Source organism: Humulus lupulus, chromosome 6, assembly GCF_963169125.1.
Source record: "Humulus lupulus chromosome 6, drHumLupu1.1, whole genome shotgun sequence".
NCBI classification, from domain to species: Eukaryota; Viridiplantae; Streptophyta; class Magnoliopsida; order Rosales; family Cannabaceae; genus Humulus; species Humulus lupulus.
The window spans coordinates 87,570,638-87,596,134 of NC_084798.1; the positions used below are offsets into that span (position 1 = coordinate 87,570,638).

At 40.6% G+C, this 25,497-nt stretch overlaps 1 protein-coding gene across 1 annotated transcript; it reads right to left on the reverse strand.

Moving 5' to 3' along the window:
* Positions 1-10,898: 10,898 nt before the first annotated feature.
* Positions 10,899-15,437, reverse strand: LOC133785274 (uncharacterized). Its single transcript, XM_062224524.1, has 8 exons — positions 14,606-15,437; positions 14,115-14,356; positions 12,950-13,746; positions 12,757-12,862; positions 12,564-12,672; positions 12,216-12,415; positions 11,620-11,934; positions 10,899-11,150 (listed from the first exon to the last, which is right to left on the reverse strand). Exons 1-8 carry the CDS (start codon positions 15,435-15,437, stop codon positions 10,899-10,901), a joined length of 2,853 nt encoding a protein of 950 aa, XP_062080508.1.
* Positions 15,438-25,497: the final 10,060 nt, after the last annotated feature.

The window sequence follows — 25,497 nt, forward strand, 5'->3', positions numbered from 1 at the left end:
GGGTGAAGGAGAAGAGGAAGACGAAGAGTACGCGCACATGGGCGCTGTCCGCCTGTTAAACGCTCTCAAGAAGCATGGAGAGAAAGGGAAGAAGACCCTGGGGAAAGGGCTAATGTTCGTGGATGCCACTATCAATGCCAAGCCTGCCAAAAGCGTGATGATTGATACTGGTGCCAGCCACAACTTCATCTCTGAACTTGAAGCAAAGCGACTGGGACTGAAGCTGGAGAAAGATGCAGGCCGCATGAAAGCGGTCAACTCCAAAGCCTTGGCCACAACTGGCGTGGCTAAAGGGGTAAAAGTGAGAATCGACACACGGGAAGGGCAGACTGACTTGGTGGTCGTCCATATGGATGACTTCGATGTAGTTTTGGGAATGGACTTTCTAACCAAGAAAGGTGTTGTTCCAATTCCTGCCAGTGGAAGCTCACTCATAATCGGAGAGACTCCTTAAATGGTACCTGCAAAGGTGAAACCACCCCCTGGTGTGAAGCTTCTATCAGCTTTACACTTCAAGAAGGGTGTGAAGAAGCAGGAGCCCACTTATGTAGCTGTACCCACCGTGTTCGAAGAAGTAAAGGAAGAAATTGTTCCACTAGAAATTACGAGGGTCTTAAAGATATATGGGGATGTGATGCCAGATAAACTCCCCAAAGCCTTGCCACCAAAGAGGGGGATTGATCACCAGATAGAGCTGGTGCCCGAAGCGAAACCTCCAACAAAAGCGCCATACAGAATGGCACCCCCTGAGCTAGAAGAATTGAGGAAGCAATTAAAAGACTTATTGGAGGAAGGCTTCATCAGACCATCGAAGGCGCCATTTGGCGCACCGGTGTTATTCCAGAAGAAGCACGATGGGAGCTTGAGATTGTGCATCGACTATAGGGCTCTCAATAAGGTGACAGTTCGCAACACCTTCCCCATCCCTCTGATTGCTGATTTGTTCGACTAGCTAAGTGGAGCCAAATACTTCACAAAGTTGGACTTGAGATCGGGCTACTATCAGGTGAGGATTGCAGATGGGGATGAACCAAAGACTACGTGTGTTACTCGATACGGAGCATTTGAGTTTCGAGTAATGCCGTTTGGGTTGACAAATGCACCTGCTACCTTCTGTACACTAATGAACCAAGTATTCCACGAGTATCTAGATAAGTTCGTGGTGGTGTACTTGGATGATATCGTGGTTTATAGTGCCACGATTGAAGAGCATCAAGAACACTTGGCTCAAGTGTTTCAGAAGTTGAGAGAGAACAAGCTATATGTGAAGCGCGAGAAATGCTTCGTTGCATAGGAGAGCATCAAGTTCTTAGGCCACGTTGTGGAACGTGGCCGAATTCGTATGGATCTGGAGAAGGTGAGGGCAATCCAGGAATGGAAAGCCCCCACAAATGTGAAAGAACTCTGCTCCTTCTTGGGCCTAGCCAACTACTATAGACGATTTGTGGACGGCTACTCAAGAAGGGCGACACCCTTGACCGAGCTTCTGAAAAAGGGTGTGATTTGGGCGTGGACTGACAAGTGTGCTGAAGCGTTCAGAAGATTGAAAGAAGCCATGATGAAGGATCCTGTTCTTGCCTTGCCAACTATTAGCAAGCCCTTCGAAGTACAGACGGATGCATGAGATTATGCTCTGGGAGGGGTACTAGTACAAGAAGACCACCCGGTCGCATATGAGAGCCGCAAGCTGTCTGAAGCTGAGAGGAGGTATACTGCCCAGGAGAAGGAGCTCCTCGCAGTTATACATTGCTTGCGAGTGTGGAGGCATTACTTGCTGGGGTCAAAGTTCATGGTGAAGATGGATAATGCAGTTGTGAGTCATTTCCTTACTCAACCGAAGCTGACCCCTAAGCAGGCTCGATGGTAGGATTTTGTGGCGGAATTCGACTTCCGTTTTGAGCACAGGGCAGGACGCTTGAACCAGGTAGCTGACGCCTTGAGTCACAAAGCGGAGTTGGTGACTCTAAAGATCTTGGCTAGTCTGTCGGCTAGCGTGGTGAACACTCCACTCAAGGAACGCATCAAATAAAACCTGGAGAAAGACCCAGTTGTCAGGACCATCCTGAAGCTCGTGAAAGAAGGCAAGACTCGCTAGTTCTTGGTGGAGGATGATCTTCTGTGGGATAAAGGGGGGCGCTTGTATGTTCCAAAAGCTGGAGATTTGCGAAGGACATTACTAAGCGAGTGTCATGACACCCTGTGGGTAGGTCATCCAGGGTGGCAGAGAACCCACGCACTCTTGAAGCAGGGGTACTACTGGCCACAAATGCGAGATGATGTAGTGGAGTACACCAAGACCTGTCTCGTCTGTCAGCAAGACAAGGTCGATAGGAACAAGACACCTGGTTTGTTGGAGCCCTTGCGAGTCCCAGGCCGACCATGGGAAAGTGTGTCTCTTGACTTTATCACTAGTCTTCCGAAGACAGGGGATTTAAGTGCGATCTTGGTGGTCGTGGACAGATTCTCGAAGTATGCAACATTCATCCCAGTGTCGAAGTACTGTTCGGCAGAAGAGACAGCCAGATAATTTTTCAAGCATATTGTCAAATATTGGGGAGTGCCCCAGAACATCGTTAGTGATCGAGATGGAAGATTCACTGGGACCTTCTGGTCCGAACTATTCAATCTCTTGGGGTCACAACTAAACATTTCCTCGAGCTACCATCCACAAACAGATGGGCAGACAAAAAGATTCAACGGGATGTTGGAGGAGTACTTGCGCCACTTTGTCAATGCCAATCAGAAGAATTGGCCGCAACTACTCGATGTAGCTAAATTTTGCTTCAACTCTCAAAAGAGTTCTTCATCGAATAAGAGCCCTTTTGAAGTTGTTAATGGACAGCAGCCACTGTTACCCCACACAGTGGATGAATATCGCGGTCGAAATCTGCGAGCCTTTCACTTCACAACAGATTGGAAGAAAATGACAGAGATTGCCCGAGCTTATTTAGAAAAAGCATAAAAAAGAATGAAGAAGTGGGTTGATCAGAAGCGCAGACCATTGGAGTTCAAAGCAGGTGACTTAATGTTAGTCAAGCTGAGACCCGAACAGTTGAGATTCCGAGGGGACAAAGACATCAGACTCGTTCGCAAGTACGAGGGTCCGGTATCAATCATCTCAAAAGTTGGCCTAACTTCCTACAAAGTCAACGTACCAGCCTGGATGAAGATACACCCAGTCCTTCATGTCAGCAACTTGAAGCCGTATCATGAAGATCCAGCAAATCCAGCGCACAACCAGTCAACCAGAGGAGGAGTCATCATTCAACCAAGGATCAAGCGTGAACCTGAAGAAATCCTGGCGGAAAGGACGGTCACCACTGATCGTAAAAAGCATAAAGAATATCTGGTAAAATGGAAGGGGCTCGCAGACGACGAGATCAGCTGGGAGAGGGCGGAAGACTTGAAGAAGCTCATGCAGAAGATTGAAGATCTACAAGCTACTTCGTCGAGGACGCCGAAGGATTAAGTGGGGGAGAGTGTGGCGTGCTGCCCCTTTGGCACACCCACATGGGGCCATTTTGTAATGAGCATGCCTTGGTGCTTGATCATTAGTCAAGTCTTGCACCAAGCAACCTCATGGGATAGGGTAGTGGCAGTTTTGTAATATTGCATATGTCTCCCAGACAAAAATCATATATGTTCCTGGGAAGAATTTATTTCCCTAGAAGGCTCCTTAGGGGGAGGTGACCAGGTGACTTAGGGAAGCACCATGGCCATCAGCAGATAGGGGCCAAAGCTGTGTACTCCCTTGCCCTATCAAGGCTATATATTAATGAAATAACATTTATCCATACTTGCCCCTGTGTGCTTCCTTGTTGCTTATGTGTTACTTGTTTGTTAGCTTCGTTAGGCCATTGCGTGCCATTTGCCTTGTTGTGTGCTTTGTGTTGTGTGGACGTTCCTAGGAATGACTTGCTTTGTGCTTGCTCATACTTTGTTATTGCCTGTTGCATGTCCGAGATGTGTATGTGGCTAACCACTGAGTTTGTTTGCCTGTAGGTGTGTGTTGTAGGCTGACTTGCTAGCTTGAAGAGTCTGCAAGTGCTGTACTTTCCGTCTAGTTGGAGTACCCAAATAGCCGGCCCATGACACTCGGCAGTTCGACCAATTAGCTAAGTTCGCACTGGAAATGGTTACAACTGACTATCTGAGGGTGTCTAAGTTTGTTAGAGGACTTCGACTGAAGATCAAACTAGGGGTTAAGCTAGCAAACCCAGGAAACATTACTTATGCCGACGTTCTAGAGACGGCAATAGAAGTAGAAAGGCTACAGGCTAATGTTAGTAAAGAAGAAGCCAGTAAGCCTGAGCCTAGACAGCAGAATCAACCTCAGACTAGTCGGAACAACAACCATAGCTGCAGTAATCAGTCCAGCCACAACAACCACAATCAGTCCAGTAACAACAACAATAATAGTCAGAAAAGAAGGCATCCTGACAATAAACAGTCTGATAGCGATAAAACGGCACAGACGAATAATGGAGGTAGTAGGCCAGGTTATGTAGAACACCCGCCATGTGCTAAGTGTCAGAAGAAACATCCTGGTGAATGTCATGCAAACACTAAAGGATGCTTCAACTGTGGTCAGGAAGGTCACCAAAAGAGGCAATGTCCCCATCTTAAGCCAGAAGGGAAAAAGGAAGACAAGATGGTTCCTGCCAGGGTATTCGGCTTAACCCAAGGATAGGTTGATGCTAGCAATAAGGTGGTCACAGGTCAGGTTTTTGTCCTCAATAACATATGTAATGTATTATTTGATTCGGGAGCCACTCATTCGTATATCTCGTTAGGAATGATAGAAAAACTAGACAAACCTTGTGAAAGATTTAGAACTTGGTTTGTAACTGAGTTGCCTTCGGGCAAAGTAGTTCTATCATCACGGATATACGAGGCGTACCGATCAAGATTGAGGGCGTAGAACTAGAAGGATACCTGATAGAACTGTAGATCAAGGACTTCGACGTAATACTAGGCATGGACTGGCTAGCACGACACGACGCAACCATCGACTGTAAATGCAAGAAGGTGACGTTCGAGACTCCTGACGGCCAGAAACTATGCTTCATGGGACAAGCTTCAGGACTACGCACCCCATTAGTATCATCTTTGAAAGCCCAAAGAATGATGGAAAAAGGATGTCAAGCGTTCTTAGCCAGCATCACAGATGTGGTAAAGGAAACACCACTTAAGGTTGGAGACGTCCGTATTGTAAGAGAATTCCCAGAGGTATTTCCCGATGACTTGCCAGGATTACCGCCGACTTGGGAAATTGACTTCATGATAGAATTAGTACTGGGCACCGAGCCTATCTCCAAAGCACCATATCGGCTGGCACCTACGGAACTCAAGGAATTAAAGACACAGCTGCAAGAACTCCTAGACTTGGGTTTTATTAGGCCAAGCTATTCGCCATGGGGAGCTCCGGTTCTATTTGTGAAGAAAAAGGACGGAAGCATGCAGATGTGCATAGACTATTACGAGCTGAATAAGGTAACGATTAAGAATAAGTACCCGCTACCCCGGATTGATGACTTATTTGATCAACTTCGTGGTGCAACCGTATTTTCAAAGATTGATTTACGGTCTGGGTACCATCAACTCAAGGAGCGGGGAGAGGATATTTCTAAGACAACTTTTAGAACTCGTTATGGGCATTACGAGTTCTTCGTTATGTCTTTTGGTCTTACCAACACATCAGCCGCATTTATGGACTTGATGAATAGGGTCTTCAAGGACTACCTAGATAAATTCATCGTAGTGTTCATCGACGACATCTTAGTTGTTATCCAAAGAGCAGGCGTGGATGACGTGGCAAAAATTTTTAACACGTGGTTGACACTTGGCAAAGGTTCTGTTCGACCATCGACCAGGGAGATTCCCCTGACATATCATTTGGATTTTATATACGACCAGCTTGGTCGTATACTCCATGTATTTTGAAAAGATCTTGTGCAATTGTAATCATATCTGAGATTATCTCCTATGATTCCTGATGATCCGATTATTTAGGAAAGAATATCTGTAACTAATTCATGTAATCCTCCTTGAGCCTATAAATATAGAAGAAATGGCTCAAGGGAGGGATCTGGATCTTTGGACCTTTGGCTAATTTGAGTTTATGCATTACAAGAGAAATATAGCTATTATCTTTCGATTGTATTATTCATCCCTCTAAGGCTTGTGAAACTCGAAGAACCCTAGTTCTTTGATCACTCCTTTGAGAATCAATATCAATAATAGCTTAAGTGGACGTAGGTCATTACCAATTCGTGGGGCCGAACCACTATAATTTGTTGTGTCATTTACTGGTCTTTCCATTAGATCTATTTCAATACCTTCTATCACATTAAGCATTTGACTCCATGTCAGTTGACTAAAACAAGGGTCAACATTCTGGTGCTTTCATTGAGAGCTTGAGACGAGGTTGTTGAAGCACTAATGGCAAAGACAACAAGGAAGACTGGGCAGGCTGTGCTGCACCATCTCAACCTCCTCCTCTGAACATGGCTGAGAATGAGCCACACTTGGAGTTTGATGAGGAGGAACTGGACTCCGAAACGCTGAGAAATACTCTGGGAGTATTGCAAGAAGAATTGGCCAATCTAAGGGCCAGTCAAGAAAGTGTTGCGGAGACAATGGCACGACATCAACAAGAAATAGAGCGTCAGCGCTAAGAGCTGAGTGAAAGACAGGTGGAGATGGACCGTCGTCAGAGGGAGGCCATGGCAGCCCTCGAAGCCGCCCTACAATTGGCTAGGAATCAGGCTGCACCTACCTCGCAACCTGACCAACCCCTGAATGGGCCACCTCAAAGAGGTCCCAATCCTAGCCCTCCAATTTAGCCAAGAAGCCCTCAAAGGCCAGAGCACCCACCAATGCCTCAGAATGATGTCCCACCTAGGGACCCTGAGACGCAACCTCCATCCCAGGCTGGTCGAGGCAATCCTCTATATACAAGGCAGAATAGGGCTGGGCAGCAGACCACAGCCCTAGACGCCAGGGGGGTGAAGAGCCATACCCACCGAGCAAGGGGCAGCGTCCTTCTGGCAACAGAAGGAACTCAGAGACAGGCTCTGTGGTTAGGGGCCCCCCACGGCATGAAAATGCACGGGGACCTACCGACCAGCGCAGGCCTCCCCCTAACGCTCAGGATGTTCCAGCCTGAGGAGGCAACCAAGGAGACAGTCGGTCCCACCATAGCCAATCGAGGTTCAAAGATGGCCATGGCTACAATGAGGCCGACTCAGGCAGAGCGAATGCTGGTCGGAGGAATGAGGAAAGAGGTGGAGGTAGAAGCCCACGACCTAGAGAAGACCAACAAGCAAGACGTAATGCTGGGGGGCAGCCCAGACGGAACAACGTCTTTATCCAGCTCGGAGCCAGCGAGCAACGGCGGAGAGACGACGATCTAAGGGATGTACTCAACGACCGTCGAGAACGGCACGACAAGTACATTCCCTTGACACCAGAGGCCCCGGCAATTCCAGAAGTCCTTCAGGCCGAGATAGATGCCCTGAACCAAGCAGTGCAACAGCTGGTCAGGGGAAGAATGTCTCACATCGAGTATGGCAGGAGAAGGGGCATTCCTTTCACTACTACAAAAAAGGTCATTAATGACATTTTTTGTTGGTGATGAAATATTTTTAATGTCCCTACAATGTTGGTCATTATAGCAGGAGACATTAAATGTGCATTTTTAATGACCAACAAAATTGGACATGATAAATTAAGGAGAAAATGCGTTTTTTACTTTTTTTTTTCTTTTCAATTTGATGACGCCCTTTGGGCGACCTTAAATGGGGCATTTTATCAGATTTTAACTATTATTATTATTATTTAAATAAAACTTAATGTCACCCATTGAGTGACCTTATATACCTCCATTTGATGACGCCCTTTGGGCGACCTTAAAACTATTATTATTATTATTTAAATAAAACTTAATGTCACCCACCAAGTGACCTTATATACCTCCATTATAATTGTCTTTTTATTCTATATATATATATTGAAACCAGGTTTTTTTTTTGTTATATATTCAAATCAGGTTTTTTTTTTTAAACAAATATACTCAAATCATATTATATTAGAAACGTGCTTATATATTATTTATATATTTCATAATAATAATTAATTTTTTATTAATAAATAATATATATTTAATAATTACTTAAATTAAAATATTTCATTAAATAGAAAATATTTTTTAGCTAAATATTAATAGAAAAAACAGTAATTGCAAATATTTTCACATAATCAAAATAACAAATATTGTACTCTATGGCTAGATGTTGACACCTATAATAACAAAAAGAAAAAGTCAACAATTTTTTTCTTTTTTTTAAAAAAAAAAATAAGGTTGAAACTATAGTCTTCCATATATTCAATAAAATGGGAAAGCTGATCTATTCAACAACAACAAAAAGCCTAGGGGCCTAAATTTGATGATTTTGGATGAACGGTAGCATATCTTTGGCCCATTCTTCTCGCATCTCATCAATTTTTGATTGTGAATATGGTCTTTTGTTATTGAGCTGCAAAATAATAATAATATATATATATATATTAATTAAAGTGACAAAATGTGTAAGTTTAATATTAATAATATTTGATACATAGTTTACATATCGTTTCATTCAAATAGGTAGACCGATTGTTAGATTGAACCAAGTCCTTCATCATTCTCATTATGTAATATCCACATTCCTTGTTACCTGGTTGTTGTTGACACTAATAATTAAAAATTTAAGTAATTATACTAATAACTTGATAAAATTTGAATATTCAAAGTATAAACTAAAATTAAAATTTGTAAAAGCATACCAATGGATTTCGATAATTCACTTCACTTGGGATTGATTGTTTGTTAGCCCTGAAGTATTTGGCATAAGCATCAAGGATTGTTTCTCCAATTTGTGGACGATTGGACATTGGTGCGTTAACCGAATCCAAAAAACGAATGTGATATGCATCAGGAGCCAATAGTACCAACATCCAATGGTCGTTTCATACGAAACATAAGATTAGATCAACTACTATTTAGTAATGCCAATATCATACTTATTAAAGAATATAATATATAGTTATACTAACCCATGGTTCCAAGGAGTAATCATGAATTGTTTTTTTGAACATAACCTAGCGAATTGCTTAAACAAACGATCAACACGATCAATTTCTCGAGTTGTTTGAGTGGCCACGACATTAGGATTGACAAATAGAAACATATGCTGCTTATGATGGTCTAAGAGCCATTTGTAGAGTGTCCTAACAAAAGTATATGAAAACATAATTAGCTAGACTTATTAGTCAAATAAATAAAGTTAAATAAACTAAATTTGTAAAATGATACCTAATGTAGGAGACTATAATAGTTTGGCCAATTTTTTCACCTCTGACGAACTCAAGTATGTCGCTCTTCAATATATACAAGCCTGACATATCCGTAGCGAATACATCATAGTCAATGCATGCATTTACACACTCACCGTCAGGCCACTTTGATACTATATTATAAATCTCTCTCAAGTAAGGTGGTAACTGAAGCTCTTGTTGAACCTCTTGTGTTAAAGGTTCTTGTGGATGTCTTAAACGTTCTCTTCGTTGTTGGGCTTCAGTTACTAATGGTTGCTTTGATTTTCCTTTGGCTCTTAAACCATCCTGTAAACATATAAATAATCAATTAATGAACATATAAATACTAAAATAAAAAATTAATTAATATAATATAAGCACAATATTACCTGTTCATCCCAATCAGAAAACATAACTAAATGTCTAGGCCATGCTATTGGGACATTAACAGCTTGAAAAACTGTAAAAATCTCAATGTCAGGAACGGGGTTAGGGAGTCTAGCCGGTTCCTTAAGAGCATATTTTATCACCACGCGATAATTTGTGTCTCCCAGTGGTACGCAGTGGAGATTAGTTTCCCCAGTCTCAAAAAGGACTCCCAAGGCAACAATATTTTCAAGTGACCCAACAGCTAAACGACATTTACGTTCCTATAATACAAAATATACATGTTATATATATAAGTGATGATGTAATAGTAAGAAAAATCAATATTCTTTATCTAAACAATTATTACCAGTACAGAAGGCGTTTCATAGCAAGGTGGTTCTTGTAGAGGTGGGTCGGGTACATAAAAGTCCACTCCTGCTACCCCATCCATAGGAGGTTGTGTAGGTGGGTTTGATACGTTAAAGTCCCCTCTTGCTACCTCGTGAGTAGTAGATTGTGGTGGGTCTGGTACGTAAGTCCCCTCAAATGGTACTCCCGATGGAGTCGAACAAGAACCATGCCAACTTTGCTGGGATTTGTTGGCTTCAATCAACTTGTTGATAAGTTCTTCTTGTTTACGATATCGTTCATCCATTTCACGATATTTTTCTTCTTCTTGATGATTAAGGCGTTCTTCTTGTTCGCGAAGACGTTGCTCGAAACCATCTTTTTGGTCCTCTTTCGTTTTCCTTGACGTTGGCCTCGGAGTGTCAAAGAATTGTGTGGGAGTCACATCTAGACCTAAACCACGAACACGCCCTCGGGCCTCAGGGGTGCCCAACGCCATTGTCAACACATCATTAGGGCCGTCAGGCTCCTATTTACCTTCTGTTTGGAGCTGTCGGTAATGATCCTGTGAAATGAGATACATTAGTTAATAATATTCGTCCTTTGTCAATGAGTATTAGTAATGACAATCATGAAACATATAATTATACACTTACAATTCTCTTTTGTATCTCTATTGCACCCCCAACAAGCTCTCCTTTCTTGTTCTTCCTAGCTAATGCCCACAAATCAGCCCTATCTAATTCAAACACTTGGTTCCCAAGAACCTCTCGAGCACGCTGATATCCTCCTCTAGAGAGTTTGTGGTTGTATTCATTCTTTGCTCATAAAGCTTGCATCTTCTCTCTTATAATTTTCCAATCATTACTCAATCTCTTATTAACAAAATCAAGCCAAACTTCTGGGGAGATAATAGACTCATATCCTCTAGGTCTTCGAGGAGGGAACTCATTTGGAATTTTTTCCATTTGGTCGACTATGAATCTTTTGGTTAGATAAGTTCTCCAACTTCTAAATCGCTTAGCTGCTTTAGTCAACAATCCTTTTTTGTGTGTATGGTCTAACCCAAATGTTTCCTGCAAGTTTAAAATGTGAAACATATTATAAAAAATTTACTTGTCACTTCTGCATTTCCATAATATACACCAATCTTGCAAAGTCATGAGCTTAAAAGTTAAATTAGTACATAAAACTAGGAAGTAAATAAAAGCTGAATAAGATAATAATGAATCAAGGTAAAAGAATATATGACTTGTAAGTGGGAAACAAACATAACCAAACAAACTCAGAATAATAAAGTTAAATAATTATATAAATATATATTTATATTGATTTGGCTGGTAGCCGTCACTTTAAAGCTCATCAACTATTTTAATTTATGTGCATGGTCTAATTCTTGTTTTCATGCTCTAAAAAGTATTAAGGGAAAAAATTGTAAAGATATTAAACATATATATGCAATCAGTATAACTTTGTATCTGTTGATTCTTCACTTAAAAGTATCTATCTACTATTGAAAACAAAAAAATCTAGTAGTTTACGTACCTCCATTATCTCCCATATTTGTCTTTTCTTTTCTTGAGGTACTGCTACCCAATCTTTATACTCTATCGATATAGTTGTTCGTACAATAGACCCTAGCTTTGATGCCAAGTCTACCCTCCCATCACCGATTGCTTGACCAAACTCATTATACTCAACCTTAATTTGCTTCCCTTCACTTCTCAATTTGCTAATTTTTTTCAAAAAGGATGGCCCCCTACTCGGTATATCACCCTCCTCCATATGCTCTTCTTCTCTAACCTCCTCTTCATTTTCTTCTTCATTGGAATCATTAGCCAAAGGATCATATGAAGACATCTGTGATTAAAAAATGAAATAAATGAATTAATAAACAAACAAGTAATAATGCTCTCTTCAAACAAGAACAACTTCTAAATGCCACAACAAACCCATACCTCAAATCTTATAAATCAATCCATAAACCTTCTCCATTTTGACGACAACAAGAACTACCACCATCAATTTGATCATCATTTTCAGGTAAAGTGTATGTGACATGTTGTCCAACAAGAGGTATATCGTGCAAATCACCGTCATTACTATTCCAATTTCTTGATTGTGTTGTGAGCACGACAGACCACTGTATTTGCTGGATCATCCACATAAAATACTTGTGTGGCTTGGGTAGCCATTATGAATCGATCAGTTTTGTGCCCTAATAGATTTAGATTTACTAATGTGAAACCTAAATCTTCTTTTTTGACTCCACTATCACTCTTCACCCAATCACAAAAGAAAACAGGCACTTGAGTTATGATATAGTCTAACTCCCATATTTCTTTAATTACACCATAAAAAGACATATCACATTCAATAGGATTTCGGTCTTTCGATGTAGATACTTGGAAAGTTGTAGCAATAAGACTTACACCACTATTTTGTGTGTTTTATATTTTTATCACGCTCCATAGTAGTAAACTTAGTACCGTTCACCATATATGATGAAAATTTAGTGACATTAAGAGAAGGACCTCGACAAATCCACTTAATAATGTCTGACACATTATTTAATGGGTTTCTCAAATCATTCACAACCTATTGAAAAAAAACATTTATCAAAACAACATACAAAACAAACAAACATTAGACTAAACTCAAGAAATATTGAAAACAAAATACCTTCTGCTCTAGCCAACTACTAAAAGTACGATAATGTTCGTCTTGTAACCATTTTTTGTTCTTAGACCTAGATGGAAATTTTGTCTTGATCCAGTTGAAATGTTGTCTAAACAAAAATTTACGTGTTATTAGTATGATAATTGTGATATTTTACAACAAACACAATACATGCATTATATGAAAATAAACTTACTCAATGTAAGGTTGAATTTCATTAGTATTCTGTAACACAAGACGATGTGCTTCATTTAGTTCATCTCGCGTAACTGTGCATACAACACTACCTCGACGACTCTGAATGTCAGCATTAATTACTTCATTAAGCCTAATTCTTTGTACACCAGACATGTATTCAGAACAAAATTCAATTGCCTCTTCAACAATATAACATTCAATGATGCACCCTTCGGGCCGACTTCTATTCCTTATATATCCTTTAAGAATCTTCATATATCTCTCAAATGGATACACCCATCTGAAGTAAACTGGACCACAAAATTGTACCTCTCTAACTAAGTGGACAGTGAGATGAATCATTATATCAAAAAAGGCAGGTGGGAAGAATTGCTCCAGTTTACACAAAATATAAGCGATTTCATGTTGTAGCTTGTCTAGTGTATACACATCAACCTCCTTGGAACAAAGTGACTTGAAAAACAAACACAACCTTGTGATTATCTCTCGAACATTTTTAGGTAAAACTGATCGAATAGCTATTGGTAGTACATGTTGCATTAGAATATGACAATCATGAGATTTCATGCCAGTCAAAGTACAAGTTTTCATGTCTACCAACGACCTTATATTTGAACAATATCCATCAGGGACTTTTATATTGAACAAACAATCATAAACTTCCCTTTTTTCATCTTTAGTCAATGTGTAACAAGCAGGTGGCAAAAATGTCCGACCATTGCCTGGCTTTGGAGCTAATTCATTACGTATTTTCAATGCAGTCAAGTCTTCTCTCGCCTTAATTCCATCCTTACTCTTTCCAGGAATATTCAACAAAGTTCCAATCAAACTATCACATACATTTTTCTCTACGTGCATGAAATCTAAATTATGACGCACAAGTAAAAGTTCCCAATATTCAAGCTCGAAAAATATCGACTTCTTTTTGTAACAAATTTTTGGTTCCTCCACAACCTTCGCCTTTCCACGACCTTTCCGCTTCTTAACTATACTTACTTTAGACTTCCCCATCTTGAAAATGATTTTAGACATCTTCTCGAGTACTTGGCTTCCACTTAAAGGTCGGGGAGCCTCCCCAAACTCTTGTTCGCCATTAAATGCCTCTTCCAAGTTCGAAGTATATGATTACTCTTCAAGAACTTCCTGTGTCCCATATAACAAACTTTACGGGAGTGTTTCAAGTACTGAGAGCATGTTTCTTCTTCACAAATGGGACAAGCTTTATAGCCTTTCACACTAAAACCTGATAAATTTCCATAAGCGGGAAAGTCATTGATTGTCCACAACAATGTCGCTCTAAGGCTAAACTCTTCTTGCTTGTATGCATCGTAAACCCTAACCCCTTCATTCCACAAAGTTTTTAAGTCATCAATAAGAGGAGCTAGATAGACGTCAATGTCATTCCCTGGTTGTTTAGGTCCCGATATCAACAAAGTCAATAAGGTAAACTTCTTCTTCATACACAACCATGGGAGCAGATTGTATATAACAAGCATGACAGGCCAACAACTGTGCTTACTACTAAGGTTATTATGTGGATTTATTCCGTCAGTTGAAAGACCTAGACGAAGATTCCGAGATTCATCGCCAAAAGAAGGCCACTTCAGATCAACTCTCTTCCAAGCTATACTATCAGCTGGATGTCTTAATTTACCATCCTTCACTCTCTCATTTGCATTCCATGACAAACTCTTAGCAAGTTCAGCATTTCTAAATAGTCGAATGAAACGGGGTATAGGTGGAAGATACCACAAAACATTGGCGGGTATTCCTTCCTTAACATCCTCACCATTCCTTTTCTTTTTCCATCGTGACTCACCACAAGTAGGGCATGATTCTGCATCAGAAAGCCTATTTCGGTATAGTATGCAATCATTAGGGCATGCATGGATTTTTTCATACTCCATGCCTAATGAACATATTGTTTTTTCGGCCTCATAAAATGACATTGGCATCTCATTACATTCAGGCAACAATTCTTTCAAAAAACTAAGTAATTCTGTCAAACTTCGATCACTCCATCCATGTTTTGCCTTCAAATTAAACAACCTTAGAAGCATCGATAACTTTGTAAATCTTTTACAATCAGGGTAAATCGGTTTCTCAGCGTCACTAAGTAGTGTCTCGAACTTGTTTGGGTCTACTGTTGATCCATAACGTGCATCATCAATCATTTCATCCAATGAATCCCAATTCACTTCATCTCTATTCCTCCTAACTTTACTAATCCTACTAGGGGGATCTGGTATATTAGGGGGTTTCTCCCCATGACTATACCATATCTTATAACTTCTGTCAATCCCATTAAAGAATAAGTGTTCTTTGATCTTATTGAAACTCAACTTTGTTACATTAAAACACTTTAGACATGGACAACAAGTAAAGTTTGGGTCTCCCCCATTCTCCAAACAAAACCTTAAGAAAAAATCAACTCTGTTCTTGTACTCCTCAGATAACCTATTCACTGACATCCATTTTTTATCCATATCTTCTCTTCTATACAAATTAAAAAAGGATAAATAAATAAGCATATTAGCTTATTTAATAAATAAGTATGCTAGCTCTTCCCCTATATTACTAACCTAACCATTTGTTAATTTATATCAATCAAACACATGTAAGAAGATAAAACAAAATTAGAAAGAAAAAAAAGGCAACATTTTCTCTATAATACTGACCAAGCCATCAATAAAAAGTAATTCAAACAATAAATTTGTTTCCTTATATCTCCCAGCAGACAAACAAGCCCAGAACCTACTTCACTAAGGCACACAAGTTCTCAACCTTCTGTTATCACCGCAGCACACAATTTCTCAGAACCTACTTCACTACGGATGAATATCTAAGATATTCAAACTCTTCTAACATTTGCAAAATATTAATAAAAGAATTAACAAAATATATTCATACGTACCTCTTTCAATTTAAAAGGTGATCAAGCTAGCTAATTAACTTTCCAACGCTCAATCCTTGTCAATTGGATCTACAACCTAAAGAATGTAATCAATACCTATAAGATTAATATAGAATAAAAATTAAAGAAAACTATAGTGTTTCTAATTGAAGTGATAAAGGAGGCAAGAAGAGAAGGGGATGGGGAGAAAAGAAAATTGCCAATGTCATTGCATAGCAGTATGGTATCAGAATTCATACTTCCTCATGTGCAATTTATTATAAAACTATTAACCTTTGAAGAAATTATATCAGCAAAATCAATATAGTGCATACATTAAAAATTAGCTGAGTTGTCCTGTGGCTGAACTAAATATATATTGTAGATTTCATGAGCACCATCGGTTTCACATCAGATAAATTATTAAAATACTTTGTGTTTGTTGAATATGCAACATTTAGGAAAAGTGACATTACCCGTTGAAGGGCTCTAAGGTTCATCAGAATATAAACTTTCATGGCTCTTGAGTGGCATGGTTTTTGCAAATTGTGGTTTCATTTCAAGCTTTCCCTTTAATTTTAAATCAGCACACTCACATATCTACAATTCTTCTTAACTTTTTTTCTTAATTTTTATGGTACTCTGTATATCTTTTGTTCCCCACCCTTTGGTAGCGGCCATTCTGTGCTTTTGATAAAAAAAATTTACAGAGACAAGAGGTGAAAGAAGCTCCAAACTAGTAAAAAAAAAAGAAAAAAGCTGGAATTCCCCTAGATGTTGGTAATCCATTTATTAAAAATATCATAAAGTGTAGAAGAAAATGCATTCTTCAATTCTACAGTAAAAATATGGTGCTTACTTTAATATGTCTATCCACTGGGCATATGTGCACATTTTCCAGCTTCAATTCTGTATGGACAAGTCCATGGCTGTGCAAGTAATTCACCTGAAGAGAAAAGAAGAAGAACAAATATTAAAGAGAGACACACATCCTTAATTTCAACAATTCGTTCATTTCTAGAGAGCATATACCAGGCCTTACAACTAGTTTTGAGATCCAAAAATACAATTATTATTATTATTTGTTAATTAATATATAAATATATAGATGCGTTGTATTAAACAAAAGAATATGGTTGATAGCACTTTCACTGAGCAGAGACTGAAACAGATGTTTTTGCAACTAAAATTATCAGTTTGAGCAAAAAACACAAAAAAGAAGCTCATGACGAAAATGATGATGTTATATGGATATGACTAAACCATTCAAGTTGTTGCATCATATGCACTAAAAATCATCAGTTTGCAACTAAAATCATCAGTTTGTTTTAGCAAAAAAAAAAACACAAAAGGAACTCATGATGAAAATGACAAGTTAAATAACCATTCAAGTTGCACACATATTAATAGATATCAAATAGCTTGTTCATTCAAAATTCTCCAACCATTATCAACCACAAAATCATCAAATCAATAAATATGTAAAATATAAATTTAACATACATATATGTATATATGAATATACAAATAGGGATTGAGCCATAACTAAAAGGTACATGCATGCACACGTGACCACCATCTTCACACACACCTTTGGCCTCTCTCTCTCACGCCTTGCCCGACCTCATGGTTCAACATCAAGGCAATCATGGCTTCTCCTCTACACCACCACAACCATCTTCTCGGCCACCACAACCAACCCATCACCACCACCGACCTTAACTCTTCTTCCACGTCAACCATGGAGCCAACTTCCATGTCCGTATCTACCATTCATCACCCATCACCAAAACATCACAAACTTCAAACCTTATCATATTAAACCATTTCTAACCCCTTAATGACTGTTTCTAGTCCCAAAACACAGATTAAATCCATATAAAATGCCCCACAAATTCATAGCCATCCTAGGAAATGAAAATATAAAATCGGAACCGTAAACTACGAAGGAAATCTATGAATATATAACTCTTACTGTGGCCAGTTCTTGGTGTGTTCTTTCTTTTCCGCAACTTATTACACAACACTATGAACACAACAAAACTATTTTACATGAATTTTGTACTCAGAATCTAAGAGAAAAATCAACGCAAAGGTATGTTCGGACTTACGTTTTTCTTTTGACTATTCTTGTACCGAACTCCCAAGATCATTCTCTCCTTTCCTTTGCTTTCTTCTACAAGGGATTAAGAGACTAAATAAACATGTTCAAGGTCTGTATCTTCAATGGAAACCCAAGAAAAAACACTCACCTTGCTCTTAACTCCTTGGACCCGATCGTACCCTCAAGAACACCAAGTGTTCTTCGTTTGTTTCTCTCTCGGTTTCCCTTTAAAGTTCTAACATGGCTGAAGCAAAATGAGATAAACATGGCACCCCCTCACAACCAAGCTCTAATAACTGAGCCAACTTCCATGTCCGCCTCTACCATTCATCACCCATCACCAAAACATCACAAACTTCAAGCCTTATCATATTAAACCATTTCTAACCCCTTAATGACGGTTTCTAGTCCCAAAACACAGATTAAATCCATATAAAATGCCCCACAAATTCATAGCCATCCTAGGAAATGAAAATATAAAATCGGAACCGTAAACTACGAAGTAAATATATGAATATATAACTCTTACTTTGGCCGGTTCTTGGTGTGTTCTTTCTTTTCCTTAACTTATTACACAACATTATGAACACAACAAAACCATTTTACATGAATTTGGTACTCAGAATCTAAGAGAAAAATCAAAGCAAAGGTATGTTCGGACTTACGTTTTTCTTTTGCTTCCGATGAAGGAATGTTGTGCTCCGCGTGGGGAGATGAAGATGCCGTTGAATCCGAAAACTGGAGGTCTTCGAATGGTGATCGTGGGGACTTCTATTGTAGAGGCGAAGAGGGTACAAAGATGAGGACAGGCAGAGGTATCTATGGAGATTTCAAAGCCAGAAAAAAATGGCTCTTTGCCATTTCAAAGATAGAGAGAAAGAGCAATATGGTGTAGCGGGAAAGAAGAACAAAAATTTCAGAAAATGGTAGGGGAAAGGGCGCGCGGGCACAGGGATTATTTCATGTCGCTTGGCCTTTTTTTTTTTTTTAAAAAAAAAAAAAAGTACACAGAAATGTAAAATATAAAATATAAAATTTAAAAATTATATATAATGACCCACATTACATTATATCTCTTGTAAAGGGGGACATGATACACAGAAATGTAAAATATAAAATATAAAATTTAAAAATTATATATAATGACCCATATTACATTATATCTCTTGTAAAGGGGGACATGATATATAATATTTCATGACCCTCATTAACGGACATGAAATATGCTCTACAAATTTTCATGACCTTCACCACAAGTGTAGGTCATTAAAAAGAGTCATTAAATAGTTAGATTGTTGTAGTGTTTCGTCTAGAGGATTGCTGTGGCGGAGACTCCCAGTAAGTTTAAAATGCTCACACTTTCGAATTTTTACAGGTATGGTGACCCGGTGTCTCATGTCAACAAATTTGAGATACAAATGGACATTTAGAAGGTGTTCGAAGACGCTCGGTGTAGGATCTTTCCTGCAACACTTTCTGATGCTGCACAGGAGTGGTTCTGTAAGTTCCCTCCTGCAAGTATTTTATGTTGGGAGATGTTCGTAAAGGAGTTTTACGGACAATTCTATGTGGGTCGTGTGCACCCAACTGAGGCAAACCAGCTGGTCGAGATACGCCAGCAAGAAGGAGAACCACTGAAAGACTACGTCCAGCGTTTTATGCGAGCTGCGGCTGGGGCCAAAACGGTGGGAGATGAAGGCAAAATGATGGCCCTAACTGTAGGATTTAGGTGTCGTACGCCTCTTTGGAGTAGCCATAGGAAGCATGGGGTTAAAACTACCCAAGAATTTTTGGATAAAGCTTATCAATACATCAAGCTTGAGGATGCAATTGCTAGCGAGGGAAAGACCCCAAATAAAGATAAGGGGACTGAAGACCCCGCCAAAGCCGCCAATGGGTCAAAGCCCAATGGCAACGACAAAGGTAATGGGAATGGAAACGGCAAGAATGGGGGGAAGAGGCCCCATAACGAACTCTCAACCTTTGAGAGCAAGCGCGCTAAGGGCAATCGTTATGAGCCACGGTTCACCAACTACACTGCCCTTGTCGAGTCTCGAGCAGAGGTGTATCAGGCCATAAGTTCCAGTGTGCCTTACAAAATACCCGCTGCCATTCGAAAGGATATTTCGAAAAGGGATATCACCAAGTTCTGTCATTTTCACAATGACTATGGACACGATACGAACGAGCGTAACCAGCTGAAGGATGAAATCGAGTTCCTTATCAGACAAGGACACTTGAGGAGATACGTGCGGGCCTCGGGAGCTTCCCAACGAGAGGTTCCAGGTGGCAACGAGCAGGCGCCTACATGCCAACGCTCGCCACCTTTACAGCTTGACCCCGTGGCTGGCACCTTGCTCCCCATCTGCGGAGGCCCGCACCTTGCGGGAAACAGCGGAAAGGCAAGGAAACAATATGCTCGGACCCTATGCCACGACCAGGACATCGAGATGATGACTGTGGAGGATCGGGCATCAAAGAAGGCTCGGACAGAGGACGGTGTAATAACCTTCTCTGATTGCGATGCCCAGCATGTCTGGTTCCCACATTCTGATCCGCTGGTCGTGGATGTTCAGATTGCAAACATGATGGTGAAAAGAGTACTGGTCGATACAGGAAGTTCAGTTAATATCCTGTATAAATCTTCGCTGGAACGAATGAAGTTGTCTGTCGAGGACTTGGAGCCCTGCAACCAAACAATTTATGGTTTCTCTGGTGAGGGACTCACTCCACCAGGGTCAATCAGGCTTCCAGTAACAGCAGGTACTGTGCCCGCTACCAGGACATTACTCACTACTTTCATAGTAGTTGACTATCCTTCGGCCTACAATGTTGTAATTGGAAGGCCCATACTGGTCGACCTTCGGGCCGTCACCTCTTTATGGCACCTGGCCATGAAATTCCCAACAAACGCAGGGGTAGGACGCGTATTGGGAAACCAGAGGGAAGCAAGGGAGTCCTACAATGCCTCAATCACTAAGGCCAAGAAGGGTATGTTGAGGAATGCTCCCCCAAAAAAGTTGCAGATGGCCATTGATGTACAAGCCCAATCAGGTGATGAAGTCACCAAATAGGGTGTTGCCCAAAGGGAGGATAGAGACTTAGATCCTCGCTTTGGGGATTTTGAAGAAGATGTAGGACCCGTCGACGACCTTGGGGAGGTCCAGCTTGACGAAGAGTATCTGACCAAAGTTGTAAAGGTCAGCAAAAATTTAAAAGCAACAACAAAATACGCACTGGTGAAATTTTTGAGGAAGAACCAGGAAGTTTTCGCCTGGTCACATAAAGACATGGCTGGGATAGATCCTGCAGTCATCAGCCATGTCCTAAACATCGACAAAATCTTTCCACCCGTGCAACAGAAAAGAAGGCTGCTCAATAAAGACAGATCAAAAGCCTTAAAGGAGGAAGTTGAAAAACTAAAGGAGAATGGGTTCATTTCAGTGGAGTTTTATCCATCATGGGTCTCTAATCCAGTACTGGTTCCCAAGTTGAATGGAAAATGGCGAACCTGTGTGGATTTCACAGACCTTAATAAAGCCTGCCCTAAAGATTGCTTCCCACTCCTAAGGATCGGCCAGCTGGTCGATGCAACTGCAGGCCATGAGATCCTCTCTTTCATGGATGCATACTCAGGATAAAATCAAATTAGTATGCATCCCCCTGACGAGGATCACACTAGCTTTCGGACCGATACAGGGCTATACTGTTACAAAGTAATGCCCTTCGGATTGAAAAACACTGGTGCGACTTACCAGCGACTAGTTAACCACATGTTTAAGGAGTTGGTCGGGGTAAACATGGAGGTGTACGTTGATGACATGCTGGTAAAGTAAAAAAAGGCAGAAGGACATGTGGAGGATTTACGAGAGTGTTTCAATGTTCTGAACAAATATCAGATGAAGCTAAATCCTCTCAAGTGTTCCTTCGGAGTAGGATCAGGGAAGTTCTTGGGGTTCATTGTTAATTCGAGAGGAATCGAGGCTAATCCCGAAAAGATCAAGGCCCTGATCGATATGAAATCGCCAGTAAAGATCAAAGATGTGCAAAGTTTGACTGGAAGGGTTTTTGCGCTCAGTAGATTTATTTCAAAATCAATAGATAAGTGTGGCCCTTTCTTTAATCTACTTAGGGGCAACAAGAAGTTCGAGTGGACTGAAGGCTACGAACAGGCTTTCCAAGCCTTAAAAGCCCACATGGCGCAGCCTCCCGTCTTATCAAAGCCTGTAGATGGGGAAACTTTGTTCATATACCTGGAGATCACCAAATATGCTGCTAGTGCGGTGTTAGTAAAAGAAGAAGAAGGCGTACAAAAGGCGGTGTATTATGTGAGCAAGAGGTTAATCGGGGCTAAATTAAGATATCCTCCCATTGAAAGATTAGCCTATTGCCTAATTTTGGCCTCAAGGAAGTTACGTCCTTACTTCCAAGCCCATCCAATCACGGTCTTGACTGACCAGCCCCTTCGGCAAGTTTTGCAAAAGCCAGAGGCTGCTGGTTGTTTGTTGAAATGGGCAGTCAAACTTGGATAGTTCGATATAACATACTCACCGCGAGCAGCAATAAAAGGACAAGTCTTGGCTGATTTCATTGCCGAATTTACTGAACTCCCAGACAGTGAGGAGGGTGAAAAGCCCAGTGCGCCCGAGCCTCAAGTTGGAGCTCCTTCGTGGAAGCTATTCATAGACGGATCATCCAATGAATCTCACGCAGGAGCAGGAGTGATATTGATAATGCTGGAAGGGCATCGATTTCACTGCGCAATTAGGTTTGATTTCACCATTTCAAAGAACGAAGCCGAGTATGAAGCCCTACTCGCTGGGTTAAGCTTAGCCAAAGACATGAGCATAAAAGTGTTGGATATTTACAGTGATTCACAGTTGGTAGTGAATCAGGTCTTTGGAGAGTATCAAGCACGAGGCCTAAAAATGGTGGCCTATCTGAACAAAACAAATGATCTGTTGGCACAATTTGAGAAATATACCCTCCAGCAAATACCCCGAGATCAAAATTCAAACACAGATGCCTTAGCCAAACTCGCGAGTGCAAAGGATGCTGATACTTTAAATATAATGTCAGTTGAACGGCTACGCGAGCCAAGCATACGAGCAGATGAAACCAATATGGAGGTCCGATTAGCAGATACATGGATGGCACCATACTTGGAGTATCTCACGAGCAGTATACTACCAACAGATAGAAACAAAGCCAAGACCCTTCAGAGACAGGCTGCTAGGTATATACTGGTCGATGGTATTCTATACTGAAGGGGATAATCAATGCCACTACTCAGATGTGTTACACCAGAAAAGGCTAAAGAACTGATGAAGGAAGTACATGAAGGTTTCTGTGGATACCACACTGGGGGGCAGAGCTTATCAAATAAAATTCTAAGGCAAGGTTATTTCTGGGCAACAATGAACGAACATTCGATGGAGTTTGTGGGAAAATGTGATAAATGTCAGAGATTTTCCAAGATCCCACGGGCACCTCCTAATGAGTTAAAGCAAATGCAAAGTCCATGGCCCTTCGCAGTATGGGGTATTGATTTAATCGGGTCCTTACCAACAGGAAAAGGTGGGGTGAAATATGTAGTGGTGGAGGTCGATTACTTCACCAAATGGGCTGAGGCCGAGCCACTCGCAACCATAACGACAAAGAAAGTACTTGATTTTTTCATCAAGAACATTGTTTGTCGATATGGATTGCCAATAAAGATTGTCTCGGACAATGAAACCCATTTTGATAGTGACATGTTCACAGACTTCTGCGAAAGGCATGGCATAATCAAGAGTTTTTCTTCAGTTGCTCATCTGCAAGCAAACGGGAAAGTCGAAGTAGTAAATAAGACATTGAAGGATACTCTGAAGAAAAGGCTTAAAGAAGCTAAAGGAGCATGACCAGAACAGCTGCCTGAAGTACTCTGGTCGTATAGAACTTCTCACCGAACAGCAACAGGTCATACCCCATTTTCCTTAGCATATGGGTATGAAGCTATGTTGCCTGTCGAGTTAGATCCTTCCTTGCATTGCTAAATCACATACGACCAAGACCAAAATAGCCAACTGTTGATGGAGTCCCTAGACCTGATCGAGGAGAAACGAGAAAAAGCCCAACTCCGAGTAGCTGCATACCAGCAAAAAGTCGCTCGGTATTTTAACTCCAAAGTAAAAGAAAGAAAGTTCAACGTCGGAGACTTAGTGCTTCGAAGAGTTTTCTTAAACACCCGCGACCCAGCTGCTGGAGTACTCGGACCAAACTGGGAAGGACCTTACCAGATTGAAGAAGTCCTTCATCCAGGCACCTATAAACTTGCACGCTTAAATGGAGATCTCGTTCCACGTTATTGGAATGGAGAACACCTGCGCAAGTATTATCAATAAACAGTCCTTCTTAAAGGACTGGCTTGTATTAATTTTTACTTTTTACAAGTTTTGAAAAAAGGGTTAGTCATGTTATATGGCTAATCACTTATAAGTGTAAGATCTTTCAAAGATCACTAATAAAGACATGTTTAGTCCATTTAAATACGAGAATTATAAGGAATTGTGCGCAACCAGTCATTCTTGCCAAACTTTTTAATTTTTTACAAGTATTTGTTCATTACGTGTGTTGTTTTGCTGTATTATAAGTTTTACATTTTATACCAAGCAGTAATGTTCGTACAGGTTGTGGTCAAGGCAAGTGACCAAGGACCTAAAGCTCCTCAATCACTTGGGGGGCATATAAGGCACATAGAAAGCAAAGCATACCAAGAGGTATGTAAACACATGAACAAAATAAGTGAAAGCATACTACGGTACTTAGATTATTTTTAAAAATTTATATTTTGTTAAATCAAGCCAAAGTACTATGCTAGGTTCGGTCATGCGAACAGATGTTATAATAAAGCAAAAATATTATAATGTCAAAGGAATCCTTTTACACCGCGAGCAGTACTGCTTGGATGTAACTGTTCAAATAAAAGTAAAATAGCTGCCCTTGCAGCAATAAAAAATATTGTCTTTACATCACGACCCGTGGGTCGTGTAGTTGAAATAACAGGAAAAAAAAGGTTAAGGAGCTGGAGGGTCTTGAGGAATGTCTTGGTCGACAGCTGTGCCAGCTTCAGTGTCTGCACCATCTATCCCTGCTGCCAGGGAAATCTCTGGGGAAGCAGGCACTGCCGCCCTCTCTTTTTCTTCCAGACGAATGGCACACTGCGACATTAAAGTCCTCCTCAAGCGTTCTGACAAATAGTTGAAGTTAGCCTCCAGGTTGTGCTTCCAGATTTCGTAGAAGCAAAGATGAGTGGCTTCCTTGTATTTCTCCAAGTTCTTAGCTCCAGCTTCCTCAAGCTCTTTCACTCGTTTTCTGAGTTCCTCCGCCTCCTGCCTGCTTGCGATCAGATCAAGCTCGAGCTATACAACTTGTTGATTGTTGAGTGTGGAGCTTTCCCTGAATTTTTCCCTGGCTTAGTTGGATTTCTTCAGAGCGTTCTGGGTTTCCAGCAGCTCCTCGGTCAGAGTAGCTTTTTTCTCGAGCAGTTCTTCTTTCTGCTTAGACAGCT